The following is a 21,045-nucleotide window of genomic DNA, read 5'->3' on the forward strand; positions in this document are numbered from 1 at the left end:
TTTTTTTAAAAAAATCCCAGTGCTGTGCCTGAACCTTCACAGCACCTCTTTTTGACCATTTTGTGATAGGTGGAGGCAAGTCTTAAAAGGTAAGGTGTGCTGTGTTTTCCTTATTTAAGTTAATGAGGTGACCAGCGGGTCTTTTCAGACCAAACACGCCTTAAAGGTAAAGTGACCCCTGACTGTTAAGTTCAGTCACAAGTGACTCTGGGGTTGCGGCGCTCATCTCGCTTTACTGGCCGAGGGAGCCGGCGTTTGTCCGCAGACAGTTTTTCCGAGTCATGTGGCCAGCATGACTAAGCCGCTTCTGGTGAAACCAGAGCAGCGCACAGAAACACCGTTACCTTCCCACTGTAGCAGTACCTATTTATCTACTTGCATTCTGATGTGCTTTCAAACTGCTAGGTTGGCAGAAGCAGGGACCGAGCAACGGGAGCTCACCCCATCGCGGGGATTCGAACCGCCAACCTTCTGATTGGCAAGCCGTAGGCTCTGTGGTTTAGACCACAGCACCACTAGTGTCCCAAAACATACCTTAGTAGCCCAGAACTAGCTCATAGGAGTGTTTTCCAAAGGTGCCAAGTTCAACTTCAATTCCTTGAATGGTCATGTGATGTCTGCAGGCTCAACTACATCTGCCAGCTACCATCTCTCTGTTTCATAGACTCCTAAAGCTGGAAGGGATCTTGAAGGTCACCTGGTCCAACTTTCCCTGTTCATTGAAGTCTGTAATGCATGCTATATCCTTGACAGAGAGCTATCCACTCCACGAGGAAAGGAAGGACTTATAGCAACGTCAAAGCCTTTTCAAGGGTTGTGTTGTAGTTCACATCAACAGGATTTAGCCATAGACTTCAAACTGCCTTCCTCCCCCACCCCCACCCCTCACCAACGTCCCTAATATGCATGAATGATAAAAAGAAAAATGGGGTGCACTTACTACAATTACAAACAGAGCTGGGGCCACAAAAGCCCAGATTGTGCCATTCTTCAGCGAAAGCCAGCAGCTGCAGAGAGAAAGCAGAAGGTTTACAAGGTTGTTCAGGACTACATATTCAAAACACCAAGAGCTGCATCCAATGTTCTCCCTCCCCTAGTACAAGGGCTCTTGTGCTAGCGGATAGGTAAAGGTAAAGGGACCCCTGACCATTAGGTCCAGTCGTGACCGACTCTGGGGTTGCGGCGCTCATCTCGCTTTATTGGCCGAGGGAGCCAGCGTGCAGCTTCCGGGTCAAGTGGCCAGCATGACTAACCAGAGCAGTGCACGGAAACGCCGTTTACCTTCCCGCTGGAGCGGTACCTATTTATCTACTTGCACTTTGACGTGCTTTCGAACTGCTAGGTTGGCAGGAGCAGGGACCAAGCAACAGGAGCTCACCCCATCACAGGGATTCGAACCGCCGACCTTCTGATCGGCAAGTCCTAGGCTCTGAGGTTTAACCCACAGCGCCACCTGCATCCCGTGCTAGTGGATGGGTGAGTTTTAATGTTGCACAACAGAGGAATCCAACACAACAGCAGAAACTGGCCACACAGCTAGCAGAAGCTCAGGCAACAGATTGCACAGCCCATTGCGCAACAAAGCAACCTGCTTATGCAACGACATCCCGCTGGTATAAAACATTTCACTAAGGGACAAGTATACCGCCAAATGACTTTTGACTTAGTACTACACTGGATGCAACTCCAGGTTCTTAATGTTGAGCCATACTGAGCCGCTTGAGTCTGGTGTTGGAACCTGGGTGGCAGAATGTACCCCCTGCCTCCAGGGACCCCCAGCTAACAGGACCAGTGGTCAGGGATGATGGGAATTGTAGTCCCAAACATCTGGAGGGCCGGGGTTTGCCTATGCCTGTGTTAAGCCATAGGAAAAGGGTCACAAGGCGGTAGACCTATTGATTCCCCCTTCCTGCACAGCGGTTTTGGGTGGGCTTTCACTCAGACAGATACATCACAGGTGGGAAGCAGCAATTGCCTCTGTTGACATGTCTCCAGGTGGTGGTGCTAGGGCAAATATACAGAAACACATGCAATTTGTCATTTGTTTGGCAGCTGAACTGGATAACATGCCATTCATCAAAGAACAACTTGCTGTGAGCATTACTTTTTCAAAGAGCAAGGGGAGGGGGGTGGGGAGTAATCCAGATTCTCTCTTCCAGCTGTCAGCAAAGAAGAGGAGGCAGTATGTGACTTATTTATAATTCGTTCAGATGTAAATAGAGACGCGGAGGAGAAATTCTGTTCAATTCACATTTTAATGCAAATGTATCTAATTCACATTTGTGAACCAAAACACAACTATTCCGACCCCCACCAAAACATCACTCTTTTGCCCTTTTCCATGTGTTGCAATGCAGTTGTCTAATCAAAAAGAAGTCTTCAGAAAAGTGTGCAAAAAATGCATACATTGGTGAAAATAAAATACCCAAATGCATTATGTTAGGGAAATTTGTTTGCATAATGTGCCTATTAAGCAAAGTTGCTAAGCAATCTCCCTTTTAAAAATGCATTATTGTATGCTGTTTTCACTAATATAGTCATTTTTATGCATAATTTATCCTAGTATGTGCATTGTTTACACATTACTTGGCTGGAGAACTGGGCTGCAAAATTCAGAGAAGTGTGAGTGTAGAAAAATGGTTGTGTTTCAGCTTGCTTGTTGTTCTGGAAAGTACAAATTAGGTAGGTTCATCTCTAAATGTGAACTGAAGTAAATTTCTCCTCCATTGGGTCTAAGACCCTTCTTATTCTCATCTCTCTTTTTTGTCTTTGTCCTTCAAGTGGAGAGAGAGAAAGAGGCTTCTCTCTCTTTTCATGGCATGGAGGAAGTGGCTAGAAATAAGCTTTTCTCCAACTTAAATGCCCAATGTGGGGGCTATCCAACGAATCAGATCAGCACATGATTGTTAGTTTCTGTTTTGCCACTGAGCAGCTGCTTGGAGTCACAGGACTCTGTTTACATTCCAGAGAAAGTCCAGGCTATTGGAAGCCTCACGGGAGACTAGAGACGGATGTGACATTACTGGTTTACTGTTTCCTTTGTTCCTTTGTTTCAGTTGCTCTCTGCTTTCATAGAGAGAGGATGTCTTTTCTGTCTGCGTAGCTTAGAAATAAAACTCTTTACAATGTAGCCCAAACCTCCTGTCTCTTTCCTGTGCTGGAAACTCTGCTGAATGGAACGTCCCTTGGAGCCTTATCAAAGGTTCAGGTCGTTATTCATCAGGAGGCGATTCCAAAGGACTCGGGGAAAGAAAATGAGCTTTATCAGCTTGGCCGAGCGGAGATCCTGACAGTGATTGAGATAAGATGAAGTGCTTCTTCACACAGTGCATAATCCCTTTGTGAAATCTACTGCCACAAGCTGTGGACGGCCATCCTGATTTGGGCCCAGGCACACTGATTAGATGTTTGGAAGCTGTGGCTGGATGGTTACATGGGAGCTGGTTGAAGATAAATCCTTCGAAGACAGAGGTCCTTTGGCTGGGTTGGGTCGAAATGGGATGGGGGGGCAACTCCCATCTCCTGCGGGGGCACAATTAGTGCCAGCGCCATCCATTAAGAGTTTGGGTGTAATCCTCGACACCTCTCTTTCTATGGAGGCGCAGATTGCAGCTATAACAAAGGCGGCATTTTTTCATCTCCGCCAAGCTAAGCAGTTAGCTCCTTACCTCTCTCACCCTGACCTAGCCACTGTGATTCACGCGACGGTCACCTCCAGGCTTGACAATTGTAACTCATTCTACGTGGGGCTGCACTCCAGCAGGTGCAGAATGCCGTGGTGAGACTTCTTACGGGATCCTTGCCGTGGGATCACATTCACCCAGTGCTATACCAGCTGCACTCTCGGTGGAGTACAGGATCAGGTTTAAGGTGCTGGTTTTAATCTTTAAAGCCCTATACAGCCTAGGACCCTCATACCTACGGGACCGCCTCTCCTGGTATGTCCCACAGTGGACCTTACAGTCTTCAAATAAAAACATCTTGAAGATCCTGGGCCACAGGGAGGTTAGACTGGCCTCGACCAAAGCCAGGGCATTTTTGGCCATGGCCCCAATCTGGTGGAACTCTCTGTCACAAGAGACTAGGGCCCTGCGGGACTTGACATCTTTCCACAGGGCCTGCAAGACAGAGCTGTTCCTCCAGGCCATTGGCCAAGGAATAGTCTGACCCCCTTTCTCCTTCTGTAATCCTTATAGAACTCTAACCCAATGGTTGCCATTAATTTGATTCTGAATTGATTTTAGAATGTATTTTAATTAATTGACTGTGTGATTTTCTGTACACTGTGCTATTTTTACCTGTTGTTATCCACTTTGATCCTGGAATTGGCCGGGGAGGACAGGATACAAATAAAAAATGGTGGTGGTGGTGGTGTTGGCATTACAAAGACATTAGATAGATTTGGGAAGGATGGCCTGTCAATGGCAAGCAGACATGATATGGCTCTATACTACCTCCAGGATCAGAGGCAGCAAGGGCTGTTCACCTTCATGTCCTGCTTACGGTGTCCTGTAGGCATCTCTAGTTCAGTGTTTCCCAACCTTGGGCCTCCAGCTGTTTTTGAACTACAACTCCCATCATCCCTGACTAGCAAGACCAGTGGCAAGGGATGATGGGAATTGTAGTCCAAAAACAGCTGGAGGCCCAAGGTTGGGAAACACTGCTCTAGTTGACCACTGTCACAAAGAGGGCGCTACTTGATAGGCCTTTGGTCTGGTGCAGCAGGGCTCTTCTTTTATACACCTCCCCAACCAATTGTTTGAACTTGGTTTGCGTCAATCCTCCTATCAGTTACATTTCAAAATGGAATGGATATGCTTGACTATGGACATTTCAAGGGTAGAATCAGTAACCCTCAAATCTGTGTATTACTGCTCCATGGGGTGAGCTTCTGCAGGGATATAGTTGAAATGCTTCCTGGACAGGAAAGGATACGTGGACTCCTCCATTCAGGAAGGAGCTTACTGTTCAGGCTGAGAAATTGCCTGGGCAATGGTGGTGTGAAACAGCTGTGGCAGGTTGTCCAATGCCCACCCACTGTTGGACCCAAACAGTTCTTCTATGTTTCAGAACTTACTTGTCTTCTCCATAGCTTTCCACAGCTGATGTTACTGAGATGACGCAGAGCAGCAGTGGACAGCCTGCAAAATTCAAAAGAAGGAGAAGGAGAAGAAATTTGTTAGACCAATTTATTCATGTATGCAACTACAGCAGCAAGAATGTTACTTGCCCAAAAGTGGAAAGAAATAGAAGTCTCAGTAAAGGAAGAACGGATACGAGAACTGATGGACTTTGCAGAAATGGAGAAACTTACCAGAAGAAATCAAGATAACAAACATTTTATAAAAGAATGGAAATGGTTTATTGAATATTTACAGATAAATTGTAAACAGATAAAAACATTAGCAGGATTATTGTAATAACCTGCAGTCTTATAAGAGTATATATTTACAGTAGATAATTAAATGAGTAAGTCAAATGAATTTAGATATGCAGAAGATACTAAAAAATAGATTTAAGGAACCACAGGAAGAGTGAGAAGGAAATCAAATTTTGAAATGTGAAATTGATTGTAAAACTAATGAAATGTATAAATTTGGAAAGCATAAATAAAAAACTAAAAGAAAAGAAAGGAATTTGTTAGACCATTCTTTCTTCTTACTGAAGAAAACAACAACAACAGAATAGACTTGCTTCCTCTAATTCCTTTCTGTCACAAGCAGGCTTACATGTCCCATGTCAGTACAAAGTCTATCAAATCTATCTATCTATCTACCGTATCTATCTATCTACCGTATCTATCTATCTACCGTATCTATCTATCTATCTATCTATCTATCTATCTATCTATCTATCTATCTATCATCTATCTATATCTATCTATCTATTATACCCTGCCTTTTTCCCTGACAGGGACTCAAGACAGCTTACAGATAAAAAGAACAGCTAAAACGTAGAGGGAGGGGGAATCATTAAACACAATTAAACATTAATAGACTCAAAACTATATATATATGCATAAAAATCTATTAAGACCATACAACTAATTACAATACAAATAGCACTGCATCAGTCCTTTAATAAAGGGACAAGATCCAGAGGTGGCTGGTGCCCCTTGGGACTGGTGGGGTGGAAAGCAGGGAGCCCCACCTGAAGATGGGGCCACAGACAGGCAGACAATTGATTCTGTCTTTCTCCCCGTCTTCCGAGTTCTACAATCACAGCACTGGCACTAAGGAGGAGGAAGCCAATGGGAAGTTACCACCAAATGAAATGGTTGAAGGTCAGAAAACAGGCAGATGAGGACTGGTTGAGGGCAGACTGAGGTTGGTGGAGCAGTGCCCCATTTGCCCTATTCAGTGGCCCCCTTCTGAAGCTCATTTTATTTTGTTATTATATTCTAACCCCACTTTTACTCCAAGGAGCTCAAGGTGGCATACACCCTTCTCCTCCCTCTCCATTTTATCCTCACAAGAAGCTTGTGGAGTATGTTGGGCTGAGGGACAGTGACTGGCCCAAGGTCACCCAGTGAGCTTCATGGCTGAGTGGTCTCAAAGGTTCAACTCCAACACTCTAACCACAACTGCTGGGGAAGGTTAGTGGCTAAGGCTGAAATCTTATACACATTTACATGCGAGTAAGTCTCATTGAAAGGGACGTGGGTGACTCTGTGGTCTAAACCACTGAGCCTAGGGCTTGCCGATTGGAAGGTCAGCAATTAGAATCCCCACAATGGGGTGAGCTCCTATTGCTCGGTCCCAGCTCCTGCCAACATAGCAGTTCGAAAGCACATCAAAGTGCAAGTAGATAAATAGGTACCACACTGGCGGGAAAGTAAACGGTGTTTCTGTGCGCTGCTCTGATTCGCCAGAAGCAGCTTAGTCATGCTGGCCACATGACCCAGAAGCTGTATGTTGGCTCCCTCGGCCAGTAAAGCAAGATGAGCGCCGCAACCCCAGAGTCGTCCATGACTGGACCTAATGGCCAGGGGTCCCTTTATCTTTACCTTTAAGTCTCATTGAACAGAATGGGATTCATGTCTGCATAAAAGAAGATCCTCAGTAAAGTGTGGAGAATTCAGTTACAGAGGTATAAGAGTACACAATCTGAAACTCACAATCTGAAACTCTGAAACTCACAGGGACTTTTGGAAGCAAAGGAAGTCTATAACCTAAAAGTACTCAATGTAAAAGTAGTGATGGAAGGAGTGGACACACACTGCTAGTCTTATATTTGGGTTCAGGTTTTTGATTTTTTTTTTCTGCAGGGGATATTAAGAGCTTTTTTGCAATTATGAATATATATATATATATATATATATATATATATTCCATCCAAGTACCAAGCATAAAATCTGCAATGATACCTCTGGAATCCAAATGTAGCACCTGATATCCTGTCCATTTTTCTTCTATTCATTGTTAGTGGATAACGCTAATAGATAAAATGACACACATATTTTACCAGGGTTTGAATAATTCGGAACTGCATTATTGTATAAATAAGTAAGAGAGAGAGAGAGAGAGAGAGAGAAATCATTAACATTTCTTTTTAAATAATCAGAATGCAAATTTAAAACTAGCTGCAACAATTTTGAGGCAGTATAATAATGTTACAGAAATGCTTTGGGAAAGTGAATGTTAAGGGAGCTTGAATGAATTATAGCATTTTGAATATAATCTTCTTATATTTCCTAATATGATTTCTATGTATTCATTCTTGAAGGCACGTTTCCTCTCCAAAAGAGCTTATACCCCAAATACAACTAGATCTTCTAAACAATAAACAAAAAAAGCCTTTCAGTACTTCTGACAGCAATAGTCTTCTGCAAGAATCCTCTATTTTCGCAAGTCTGTTTACCAGCAATGAAAAGAGGTCCCATTTTCATTATTTGGGGTGGGGAAGCTTTGACTTAGATCCTCAACCTCGGCCCTCCAGATGTTTTTGGCCTACAACTCCCATGAACCCTAGCTAGAGGACCAGCGGTCAGGATGATGGGAATTGTAGTCTCAAAACATCTGGAGGGAGGAGGTTGAGGAAGCCTGATTTAGATGGAAGTGACTTCAATGGCAGCTGTACTTCCCAGTTCCTCACCTGCCCAATGTGCAACCACTGGTGGAGGAAGAGAAGTGCGGGGGGAGTGCACCGCCCCCGGCAACTTCGATTCTGGTGCGGTGCCATCGTGGCTGCCCCCCACCTGCCCTGGGCACCACACCCCCACAAGCAGTGTGCCACACCCCCAGTACGCACACCATGTCCCTGTGGGCGGAGCACCATGCCCCCGGGATGCATGCCAGCCCTGCTCCCACCTGCTCTCCACCACCAGTGCCGGAGCATGAAGCTCTGCCATTGCATGCAACATTTATTTCCTCCACTCACCCATGCAGAGTGAGGACAATGTGATACAAGAATCACTGCCCTCACTTTTAATTGACTTCATTTGCCTTCAGTGCTACCAGCAGGAAAAATCTGAGGAGGTAGAGGGAGGAAGGAACTGGATGGTGGGCAATCAGGGATGGAGGCGATAGATCCTCCCCAGGGCCCAATTTAGGTTTGATGAGGCCCTCAGCTACTGAATTTAATGGGGCCCCTTATATGTCCAGCTGTCCTTTGTCAACAACAAATTGTCGCTGTTTTTTGTGTTGAATATATGCTATACGGTAATTTATGGACCTAATAGGTATCTAAAGGATGTGGGTGGTACTGTCGGTTAAACCACAGAGCCTAGGGCTTGCCAATCAGAAGATTGGCTGTTCAAATCCCTGTGACGGGGTGAGCTCCCGTTTCTCGGTCCCTGCTCCTGCCAACCTAGCAGTTCAAAAGCACGTCAAAGTGCAAGTAGATAAATAGGTACCACTCCGGCGGGAAGGTAAACGGCATTTCCATGCACTGCTCTGGTTTGCCAGAAGCGGCTTAGTCATGCTGGCCACATGACCCGGAAGCTGTACGCCGGCTTCCTCAGCCAATAAAGCGAGATGAGCACCGCAACCCCAGAGTCGTTTGCGACTGGATCTAACGGTCAGGGTTTCCTTTACCTTTACCTTAATAGGTATCTATCTAAAGCCATTTGCACATAACAAAATATGTATTTTATCAAAGTTATTGTTGAACTGAAATACAATTAAGAAGAATATTAATAGTGAAATACAATTAAGAAGAAGTATTTGGGGGGGGCAAGAGAGTGGGGCCCTAAGCTATAGCTTGTTTAGCTTATACATAAATCTGTGCCCTGATCCTCCCCTTTAAATGTGAGGAAAGAGCTCTGTCTCCAGAACCCTCCTGCAGAGGGCATGGACTCATCACAGGGAGAGCAGCTAGAGGGAGGGGCTGAACAGGAGAAGCTGGTCGTGGAGCAGCAGCAGGAGGACTTAAGAACATAAGAAGAGCCTGCTGGATCAGGCAATGGTCCACCTAGTCAAGTATCCTGTTTGCACAATGGCCAACCAGATGCCTATGGGAAGCCAGCAAGCTGGATTTAAGCACAAGAGGACTTTTCCCTGCTATGGTTTCCAACAACTGGCATTTGGAAGCAGTCCTGCTTCCAGCTGTGGAGGCAGAGGACAGCCATCATAGCTAATGGCAGTGACAGTCGTGTCGCTGAGAACCAGGTCCACCAGTCCAAGCACCAGCATGTGTGTTTGGGCACAGAAGACTCATAGAGCAAGAGAGTCCCATACGTGAGCTCGCCCCACCTCATCTTTAAAAGTTTGGTCGTAGGGATATATCTGTTAGAATTCCTGCTCCGTGACTGTAGTCATGGGATTGTTGTCTTTCACACGACGGTATATGTTTTGACTCCACAGAGTGAGAAGTGACTGAAACAGGATATTTGTGTTACTGTGTTCTGTGAAGTGGGACTATTGTCCTTTGTTCTTTTTCTCTTTTCTGTCTGATGCTAGAGAGAGGGGGAGCCATGTTGCAGTGCTCCGTGTGTGTTTATATGTAAATAAAGTAGATTAGCCAAAATGCTGAGTTGCTGAGGTCTGTCACACATGATGCGCAAACTCTGCGGGTCCCTAAGTGTGCCAATGTCTGTTGGCATCGGTCGCTGTGATGTTCGGGCAGAAGAAAGCTTCTGATGCTCCCGAATGATCAACCAGGAGGGAGAGAACATGCCCATCGGGCATGTGTCTCTACCAGGGTCCTACTCGAGTGTAGGCTGGACTCCTGACAGTATCAACTGTTGCAACATCATCTTGCTTTGCTTTCAGTTATGAATCTCTTCTCTTGCTCGTGTACCTTAGAATCTTGCCTTCTGAACCTGACGCCCGCTGATGAAATTGTACTGCTTTTGGCGTGAAAAAAGATCTCACCCTTGCTTGCAAGTAGGAGTTGCTGTCATGTTTAGGGATGGGAGCCTGACAAATAAACAGAAAACCAATGGATCGGCCCCAGCGCCTTTAACAGAGTCCCCTTTTGACACCCGAAATGCTCACTTGCAAATGTTCAGCACAGCCATAATGATTACTTTCTAGGACAGCTATATTATGTTAACTGACCCTTGTGAAGGAAGAGGGTAAACTTGCTGATAGCCAGAAGTTGCAATTTGTCCAGAAAACCTGATCAATAAACGTGGCCCTGAACCGCGGTTATTAAAAGGTGATCGCTGGCCTTGCTGCTGTAGATAACAATATTCTGTATCTTTGATCCAGCTTCCCAGAAAGAAAAGAAAAATCTAATCTCTCTTGCTTCTGCTCTCAGCACTGCCTCCCAGGAAAAGCAATATCACCCTCATCTCCTTTAATAACACTCCAGAGTCAATGGCTCCCAATCCAAGCCGCTAAAAATAGCTTCCAAAATAGAAAGTACAACAAAGTCTCCCTGGAGATAATATGATCGGCACAGTTACCGCATAAAAATGTCACCAGCCAGTTACTCTCTCTTGAGAGCTACCAAAAGGGGGTGGGGGAAGGGAGAGTGTTGTGCATAAAAACTATTGAGTTTTAAGATCCCATCCTACTGTTCTAGTAGGGGTGATTTGCTCAAATGAATGGCAACCAATAACCCTAAAAGAGGGAGAATGAAACTGCATGTTTTTGGGGAAGGATAATCATGTTGCAATGCATGTTGGGAGAAAAGGTTTGCTTTCACAAGGCTGCATAGGTCCCAGGGCTGAATAGAATAGAATAGAATAGAATAGAATAGAATAGGTCTGTGAAGTTTATCTTGTCCAACGCAGGAATATTTTAGCCCAACACGGTGCTCAAACAGATGACCCTGTGATTAAGATCCATGTGTTTATGCCAGAGAACATGAGAGGTAGATTTTACCTGTTTGCTAACTTTACTTATATAGGTCTATGTTCCCAGGGTCTCTAACACAGGGGTGGGGGACATTATTTTATCCCAAGGGCCACATTTCCTTCTGGGCCGCCTTCTGGGGTCCACATGCCAGTGATGGGCAGCGCTAGAGGCAAAAGTGAGTAGAACAAGAGATGCACATTTTACCTTTATCCATTAGGCTATTTTCCACACACATCCTTCTCCGTTCTCCATCCAGGGAAGCAAGAGGCTTCGCCAGAGTTCAACAATACATTCCAGTCAGGCAAAGACATCTCAGGAGGATGCAAAAGCGAGGCCCTGTGAGTCTTCTGTCCCCAAACACACATGGTGGTGCTTGGGCTGGTGCAGAAGACTCAAGGTAGGATTCAGGAGAGAGTGCAGCCTGGAGAGAGGCCCGGGGGCCATATGAGAGGCCCCTGAGCCCAGTGCTTTTTTCCTGGGGATACTCAAGGGTACACAGCACCACTACCTTCCACCCTCCATGTTAAAAGTGTGGTGCTCACTGTAACAACTTCATGGTGAGTACCAACAGCTTTCCCCCCTAAATAAAAGCACTGTCTAAACCTGAAGTTCCCTGAAGTTCCGAAACTGGAGTCAATTTGATTACCCCCCCCCCTTTCTTTTTTTCCTTTCTCCTCCTGTGATGAGGCTGCATTTTTAATGTTTTAATGTTGTATTTTAATCTTGTTTTTAAGTTGTATTCATTCAACTTGTTTTTATTATTGGTTGTTAGCTACCCTGAGCCCGGGGAGGGCGGGGTATAAATAAAATTTCTTATTATTATTTATTATTATTCCAGACAAGAAAGCTGTATTGAAATTCCAGCTAGGGCTGGGGAAAATTCTCTCCCTAAAACCCATGGAGAGCCATTGCCAGTCAGTATAAACAATACTGAGCTAGGTAGACTAATGGTCTGGGTCACAGAGTAATAAAGGTAAAGGTAAAGGGACCCCTGACCATTTGGTCCAGTCGTGACCGACTCTGGGGTTGCAGTGAGTGCTCATCTCGCTTTACTGGCTGAGGGAGCCAGGGTACAGCTTCTGGGTCATCTGGCCAGCATGACTAAGCCACTTCTGGTGAACCAGAGCAGTGCACGGAAATGCCATTTGCCTTCCCGCTGGAGCAGTACCTATTTATCTACTTGCACTTTGACGTGCTTTCGAACTGCTAGGTTGGCAGGAGCAGGGACCGAGCAACGGCAGCTCACCCCATCATGAGGATTTGAACCGCCGACCTTCTGATCGGCAAGTCCTAGGCTCTGTGGTTTAACCCACAGCGCCACATAGAATCATGGAAATATAGTGTTGGAAGGGACCACCAAGGATCATCTAATCTGACTCCCTATAAGGCAGCTTCCTATGTTGTACTCGCCTCCCTTTCTCTGAGACAGAATGACATGTTAAGTATCAGAAAGCTGTCCCGTGGCTGTAGGTGGGGAGGGGGCACAATTTTGGCCCATCGCTACCCAAAGGATAAATGTTGCTGTTTCCTCTGTCTCATCAATAAACTTTCTGTCTTTGGAGGGAGGTTCTCTCTTTGTCCTTCTTCGAAGTGAAAACATCAAATATCTATGCAATCTGCTCTGTGCTTTGAGGGATGAAGTGGGTTTAAATTGGGGAGGGGAAATAATAAACAATGCCGAAACATTCATTCCGCAGAAACATTTCAGACAAGTCTGTTTAGGTGGTATATAGCGTTAACCTGCTTGCTTTACCCAGAGCATATTTGAGATGTCCCCAGGATTTAACTTGATTATTTATCAGCTTAAAACTGCACTGGAGAAGAAAATTAAATAGAGAGCTCCCTGGCAAGATAATAAAACTTATGCAGATGAAATGCCAGGCAGTCATCTGGATAACAAGAAGAACTAATTCCATGAATGTAAAATGGTCTGCAGATCACCCTGCTCAGTTCTCATCTTCTGGGTTTTAATGGAATATTAGAAGATAAACTGGCAAAATTCCGGTGGTGTTTGGTAAGCTGCGGTGGCCAAACAACTGGCGTTCATTACTCTGAAATAAACAGATTGACTCACTAAGAACCAACCATTTGAGACACCGGAAAGGGAAGAGATCAAATTCACTTAGGGCCATAATGCTGGGTTTTCTTTGATAATTCCGCCTACAGACAATGTAACTGTTAGGTTTCTGTTTGTGCCACTGTGCAGTTTTTGGAGTCACAAGACTCTGTTTACATTCCAGACTGTTGGAAGTCTCATAGGAGACGGGAGACGGATGTTGATGTTACTGGTTTCCTGTTTCTTTGTCCCAGTTGGTTCTCTGACTTCACAGAGAGCAGATGTATATTCTTTTCTGTCTGCGTAGTTGGAAATAAAACGTAGCAATGTAGCTCATATCTCTCACCCTTCTGCTGCTGTTTGTATACTCTGCAGAATGGGATCGTGCCTGGAGTCTCACCAAAGGTTAGGTCATTAATCACCATCCAAGGAGATTCCAAAGACTTGATCGGTGGAGGAGTAGCTCGGTCATATGGAGTTCCGACAGTAACACCCAGCACAAAGGTGCTCATGCATTTCAGCACCTGCTTGGGCATCTCATGGCTGCTGGCAAGCTGTGAGATTTAGACTATCTTATTGCACAGCAAGTTGAGATAAGCACATTATGGCCTCATAGACACAAACAAGCATTATTAACCAGGGCTGAAACAGAACCACTCGCGAAGTTTGGGTTCTGGAAACATAGCCTTGTTGATTCTTCAGTACTCCGCTTGCTGCAGAATACTTCTTTTCTTATATCTCATTAGGAGGAACTTTTACATAACACCTGCACACATTTTTAAGAATCCGATGGTTTAGTGTGGCAGTACAGGCAATTAGAAACTCCCTGACTATTGGTATCAGGCAGGAGCCTTCGCTGTACTCTGCTTGGTGCCTTCTGAAGACATTCTTTTAAAGATAATTTTTTTCCATTAAGTTTTCAAAAGTTTTACATATATACTTTAATACATAGGTTTGTCTTTTTTCAACTTCCCATCCCATTTTCCATGGCGCTTTAGTTTCTTCCCCATTGCTACACAATGCCTTCTTTTTCTTACAACATCACTTCAATACTGTATTCTCTCATTCCTTTTGATGATCATATCTCGATTCCTGCTCGCAAGTTCATCAAGCTATAGTATTTTCCTAAATAGTCCAAAAAGAGCTTCCAACCTTCCACCAAACAATCATCATTTGAGTCTCTTATTTTTACTGTTCACTTTGCCATTTCTTCATACCATGGGTAGGCAAACTAAGGCCCGGGGGCCGGATCCAGCCCAATTGCCTTCTAAATCTGGCCTACAGACGGTCCAGGAATCAAATGCAAAAAAAATTACACAACTTGATTGGTGTAATTGGTGATGGCAGCAATCATGCTCTCTCCTTGCTTACAGTGGAGAGACTCGGGTTACATACGCTTCATGTTACATACGCTTCAGGTTACAGACTCCGCTAACCCAGAAATAGTACCTCAGGTTAAGAACTTTGCTTCAAGATGAGAACAGAAATCGTGCTCCGGCAGCACGGCAGCAGTGGGAGGCCCCATTAGCTAAAGTGGTACCTCAGGTTAAGAACCGTTTCAGGTTAAGAACAGACCTCCAGAACGAATTAAGTTCATAACCAGAGGTACCACTGTGTGTGTGTGTGTGTGGATAAAATAACAATGAACAGCTGCTAGTTGTGTAGTATGTAGGAAGTGTGGCTTCCCACATTTGTGCTAATGCCCAGCCATGGACATTGCAGCGTTTTCAGGAACTGCTTCGCCCTATGAAGGCTGAAGACGGCGGATGACCAGGGAGCCCATTTGCAGAAAGGACACCCACGAATCCCCTCACCCTCCTTGAATGAAAGGCAAGTGAAAAACCATCAAGAACAAAAAAAAAAAACACATCCCACCCATGACTCCCTGAATTCCCCCCCCCCTAAGATAATATATTTGAATACGGTTTATTTTCTCAATATTTGATGGAGAATATTAAGGGAGGGGAGAATGAAGCTTTCTTTCTTTTTCTTTCTTTTTGACACAACACAAATAAAAACCAAAATATGCTTAAGCCCAATGATTTGCAAAGTTCTTTTTCTCTCTTTCTTGGGCATGCACTTGGAAAAGGTATCTCCTGCTTCTAGAAAACAGTATAGTCCAAAAGGATATTCGCTTCCAGTTTTCTGGGGAGGAATTCATCTTGCCAAATTGATTTTTTTTTCATAGCCTCTAGGAAAGGAGGCCAGGAACTTCCTCTAGCATAACAGCAAAGAAGCAATTGCCAAGTGGCAAAATCTATCTTTCCAAGAGTTCAGAGCCCAGACTCCCACCAGTTCCTCCAAGCTGAAATCCCAAAGGAAAGCAAGCAAATAAATAAACCAAAATGGCCTGGAAGGCAGCAGAGAGGTTAAGTGAAAAAGTCCAGCAGAAACTATTTTTCAGATGACAAACCATCTTATTAAGGAGGAGGAGGAGGAGGAGAAGAAGAAGAAGAAGAAGAAGAAGAAGAAGAAGAAGAAGAAGAAGAGGAGGAGGAGGAGGAGGAGGAGGAGGAGGAGGAAGAGGAAGAGGAGGAGGAGGAGGAGGAGGAGTTTGGATTTGATATCCCGCTTTATCACTACCCTGAGTCTCAAAGCGGCTAACAATCCCCTTTCCCTTCCTCCCCCACAACAAACACTCTGTGAGGTGAGTGAGGCTGAGAGACTTCACAGAAGTGTGACCAGCCCAAGGTCACCCAGCAGCTGTGTGTGGAGGAGCAGGGAATCAAACCCGGTTCACCAGATTATGAGGCCACTACTCTTAACCACTACACCACATAGAATCATAGAATTGTAGAGTTGGAAGAGACTCCAAGGGTCATCTAGTCCAACCCCCTGCAATGCAGGAATCTGAGCTAAAGCATCCATGACAGATGGCCATCCAACCTCTCCTTAAAAACCTCCTTCTGAGGTCTACCACCTTCTGAGGAAGTCCCTTCCATTGTCCAACAGCTTTTACTGTCAGAAAGTTATTTCTGGTGTTGATTCAGAATCTCTCATCTTATAACTTGAAACATTGGCTCAGGTGCTTCCATCCTGAGCAGGAGAAAACAAGCTTGCTCCATTTCCCACGTGTGACATGAAAGATGGAGCAAACTTGTTTTCCCCTGCTCAGGAGAGGAGGACCCAAACCAATGGTGAACCGCAATGTTTTTTTTTAATGTGATATGTGCCACTTATCTTCTGTTCTGAATCACTTAGGCAACAGGGCAATTTCCTGACAAATCTCCAAAGAATTCTATAAGGGGAAGGCACTTTATTTTCCCCTCTCCACCCCCTTCCTGACAACAGGAAGCTTCCATAAGCAAAGGCTCACAGTTCTGTGCACTTGGCAGAATGAACGCAAGCGGGAGATTTTGGATGAGCAGGAACATTTGGTGCACTGCCTCTCTGATTACTGCCGAATTTGTTTTACTAAACTAATTTCTCCTACGCCATCCAAGCAGATGCTGAGGTTTAGGCCAACAAATCCCTTGCTTGCAATAACACCCCTCCTCCCACCCCTTTGATCCTACATCTATTCTCCAATGCCTGCTAAGGGCAGATGCACAGTAGGGTTAAGCTGGATGTTTTCCAATAAACATTTCCAGAGCTCTTGGGAGAGGATAAAGAGTTTCTTGACCCCACCAAAGCTTACTATTCTCACTGATGATCACAGGCTGCAGCTTCATTTTTATTTTTAATGGTCTTCCTTTTTACAGTGACATCATGATGCTGCCAAATAACATGGCTGCATTGAGATGTCACTGAGGGCATGCAAGGTGAAAAGTGCTTCAGAGTAAAGGCAAGGTCTATCCGAGAAGCATTGCCCTCACTCTAAATTCCCTTGGTGATGAAATAAAAAATTTAAGGTCATATATATATATATATATATATATATATATATATATATATGATAAACGTTCATAACTGCATATATAAACCACATGTCTGAAACCCCACAGAAAAAGTCCTGAAACCATTTTGTCCCTCCCAAATTGACCTCAAATATTTCTCTGCAAGGTCGAAGGAAAATGGAAAAACCTCCCCATTGTCTTTTTGTTCACAAATTCTGTCTTAAGGATATGTCTGTGTATTAACAGGGTGAGCCTGTGACCTGGCTCAGGAACTAAGTATTTGTCATTACAAAAGACTGGCCAGGCTCCACAGGGTATCCAATCAAGTGACCATTAAAGAGGTAACCTGCCAGACAATGCAATAAACAATGCACTCAGATTTATGTTGTAGACCGCCTTTTCTGTGATGTAGGTATGAGGTTTGGGGGGGGGTCTTGGGTTACACACCTATTGTGATGGATGTATGATGTATGGAAGGGTGGTCTTGAGCTCCAGGGAAGGCAATTTAAAATGTCTATATAAGGGCAGGCACACCTTTGTTCGGGGTCCTCCTCCTTTCCTGTGTGTGAGGGGAGCACCCTGTTGCAACAGTTCAATAAAAATCAAGCTTACAAGCTGCTTTGCTTCTCAATATTTTCTGGTTGGCCTCTGTTATTTTCTCCGACAGATGGAGAACCTACAAAGGACTCTATAAGGGCTCTTTTGTCCCCCATAAGGGAATAAGGGCAGATTTTTGTTTATTACAGTGATATCATATCACTGTATGGCTATAGTGGAGAGCAGGTTTGTGAGAGCAGAGCATAAACGGCCGAGGTAAATTTTGGGGGTAGTCTGCTTCTTTTCCTGCTCATGGCACCCATATTTCTGAGATTTGGAAGGCTTCCCAAATGCTTTTTAATTATTTACTTCATTAAAAAAACTTATATACTGCTTGATTGCAGAAAAGACCTCAAAGTGGTTTACAAAAACAATAAAACAATAAAATGATCACTAAGAATTTACAACCATGATTTAAGACATACAGTAAGCTAATACTGCACTAACATAGACGAACAAGTTAAAACTCCTACAAACTTTCTAAACATCTAGGTAAGCTGGTCTAAATGTGAATGCCTTCAGCAGGTGCCAAAAGTGAAAGCACCTGCCTGATATCAATAGGCAGGGAGTTCCAAAGTGTCCGAGCTGCCACATTAAACAATATTAGTCCTTACAGATGCAGTGCAGATAAAAGGGCCAACTCTGGCAATCAAGGCAGTCAAAAGTGGGCAAATGCAAGGTAATACGATATCATTGGTGAACTGGTCCCAAGTTGTTAAAGGCTGTATTTACTAATCGTAGCAAATCAGCAGGTCATCTTACACACCTCTGAGCACAGGTGTTCTATGGGGTTTTCCCCATGTTATTTGTTTGCTCAAAGGCGTCAACCCGGGGGGGTGGGGACTTTTACAACCCCAGGTCTGCATTCTCTTATGGGGAACCTTCAGGGGAGCCACATGCCAATGTGAGTGAGACCAGAGGCAAAAGTGGGAGGGGCAATGAATGTGCCTCTTACCTTTCTACAGCAGGTTACATTCCAGTCTGAAGTTTTTTCTACACACACACACACCCCTCCATCCATCAACTGGCTTGCCAGTAGTACATGTGAAAAGGATCTAGGGGGTCTTAGTAGACTACAAGCTTAACATGAGTCAACAATGTGATGCAGCAGCAAGAGACAAAAAATGCTAAGAGAGAGTAAAGTTTCCTTCCTTCTCTCTCTCTCTCTCTCTCTCTCTCTCTCTCTCTCTCTCTGTGTGTGTGTGTGTGTGGCAAACAACAGAGGCAGCCATTCCTCCACTTAGCATTCTACCTGAGGCTGCCTTTGTTATGTTTTTCTACCCAATAACACAACTTTAAAGCAGAAAGTGAGGAGGAATTAAAGAACCTCTTAATGAAGGTGAAAGAGGAGAGTGCAAAATATGGTCTGAAGCTCAACATCAAAAAAAACGAAGATCATGGCCACTGGTCCCATCACCTCCTTGCAAATAGAAGGGGAAGAAATGGAGGCAGTGAAAGATTTTACTTTCTTGGGCTCCATGATCACTGCAGATGGTGACAGCAGTCACGAAATTAAAAGATGCCTGCTTCTTGGGAGAAAAGCAATGACAAACCTAGACAGCATCTTAAAAAGCAGAGACATCACCTTGCCAACAAAGGTCCGTATAGTTAAAGCTATGATTTTCTCAGTAGTCATATATGGAAGTGAAAGCTGGACCATAAAGAAGGCTGATCACCAAAGAATTGATGTTTTTGAATTATGGTGCTGGAGGAGACTCTTGAGAGTCTCACGGACTGCAAGAAGATCAAACCTATCCATTCTGAAGGAAATCAGCCCTGAATGCTCACTGGAAGGACAGATCCTGAAGCTGAGGCTTCAATACTTTGGCCACCTCATGAGAAGAGAAGACTCCCTGGGAAAGACCCTGATGTTGGGAAAGATTGAGGCACAAGGAGAAGTGGACGACAGAGGACAAGATGGTCGGACAGTGTTGTTGAAGCTACCAGCATGAGTTTGACCAAACTGCGGGAGGCAGTGAAAGACAGGAGTGCCTGGTGTGCTCTGGTCCATGGGGTCATGAAGAGTCGGACACAACTAAACGACTAAACAGCAACATTTACCTGCATGACTGTGACCTCAGATTAAGTAAGTAAAGCATTTTTAAACTTACTTCAGAGTGTCTTCTGTTTCATTGCATGAGGGTAGAAAGGGAGCCAGCTGCCTCAAGCAGCTGGAACATAATGAATGAAGGTTTAATATCCTATTCCTATGCTTCATTAATAATGATGGGATTTAAACACTCCTACTGAGGCTCTCTGTGTGTAAGTACTGTGGTTTTAAAACAGGCACTAGCCTGTTTTGTTTTTCTTTGCTAGTTAATCCACCTGAGGGTGGCATGGAGAAAAGCAGGTGAGAGGCGTAGCCTGGGGCAGGAGCATGACCAAGGGAGTGTTCTAAGAGCAAATCAGAAGGTCTGGGGAGCCACATTCAATTCCCCGCCCCCTGGCCCAAGTTTCCCCACCCTTGTTTTAGCTCCAAAAGGGCTTCTGGTGCAATTTACAATGATCAGTAATGAGACAGTCCCTGCCCCATGGATTTACAATCCAAAGGACATGACACAAAAGGAAAAGGAGGGGAAAGAAAAATGGGAAACGCAAGTGCAGTTCATGAAGCTACAATCTTCTCAGTGTTGTTGCTTTTAATGATCAAAATATATCTGCCTATGTTTTGAGAGGAAGTATTTAGCAATGTGCATTTTGAGAGCTAATACATTTAGAATTTCATATTCTGAGAAGAAATGGTTCCATTAACAGGAATTTAAAAGCAGGTTTCCATGTGTGTGGATTTTTTTTAAGAAAACAAAATGTGGTGGTTAATGCAGAAATGGAAGAGAACAGGGGGCAGATCCAACATTCTCTATCCACTAATGCAAGAGCCCTTGTGCCAGCAGATAACAGATATTAAACTGAGCACAGCAAAATAATCCAACACAACAACTGTGTTACTGGTTCCTTGTTGTGCAACAACTAGTTCTTGTTGTGCAATCCATCACACTAGACTCTTTGGCAATGTACTTGTTGCACTGGCAGAACCCTGTTGTGCAAGGGAAAACACAAGTATAGCACTAAGTGACTAAGTTCGCACTACATTGGATGCAACCCAGGACTATCGGAGAACACGTGTAAAACTGAAGTGGACCTGAAACAGAGTAACTTGCCCATCCCTATTTCTAATGTAATGCTTCAATTTTAAAAAGAGAGAGAAAAGAAACCCAGGAAACTCAGAACTCCACAATATGGAGAGAATTTCCTTGACGAGAATTGCAAAAGGATCTGCAGCTGGCATTTGAATTTTCTCTTTGACAACAAGCTG

General features: G+C 44.3%; 1 protein-coding gene across 2 annotated transcripts in view; it reads right to left on the bottom strand.

Moving 5' to 3' along the window:
* The window catches only part of ADGRD1 (adhesion G protein-coupled receptor D1), a 275,448-nt gene that overhangs the window by 60,159 nt on the left and 194,244 nt on the right, over positions 1-21,045 (bottom strand). For both annotated transcript variants that reach the window (XM_079956568.1, XM_079956569.1), the window contains 2 exons: positions 5,078-5,141; positions 941-1,007 (listed from right to left, as the gene is read on the bottom strand). In XM_079956568.1, coding sequence (XP_079812694.1) covers positions 941-1,007; positions 5,078-5,141 — 131 coding nt within the window. The remainder of the gene's footprint in view (positions 1-940; positions 1,008-5,077; positions 5,142-21,045) is intronic.

This window comes from Podarcis cretensis, assembly GCF_951804945.1.
Source record: "Podarcis cretensis genome assembly, chromosome: 16".
NCBI lineage: Eukaryota > Metazoa > Chordata > Lepidosauria > Squamata > Lacertidae > Podarcis > Podarcis cretensis.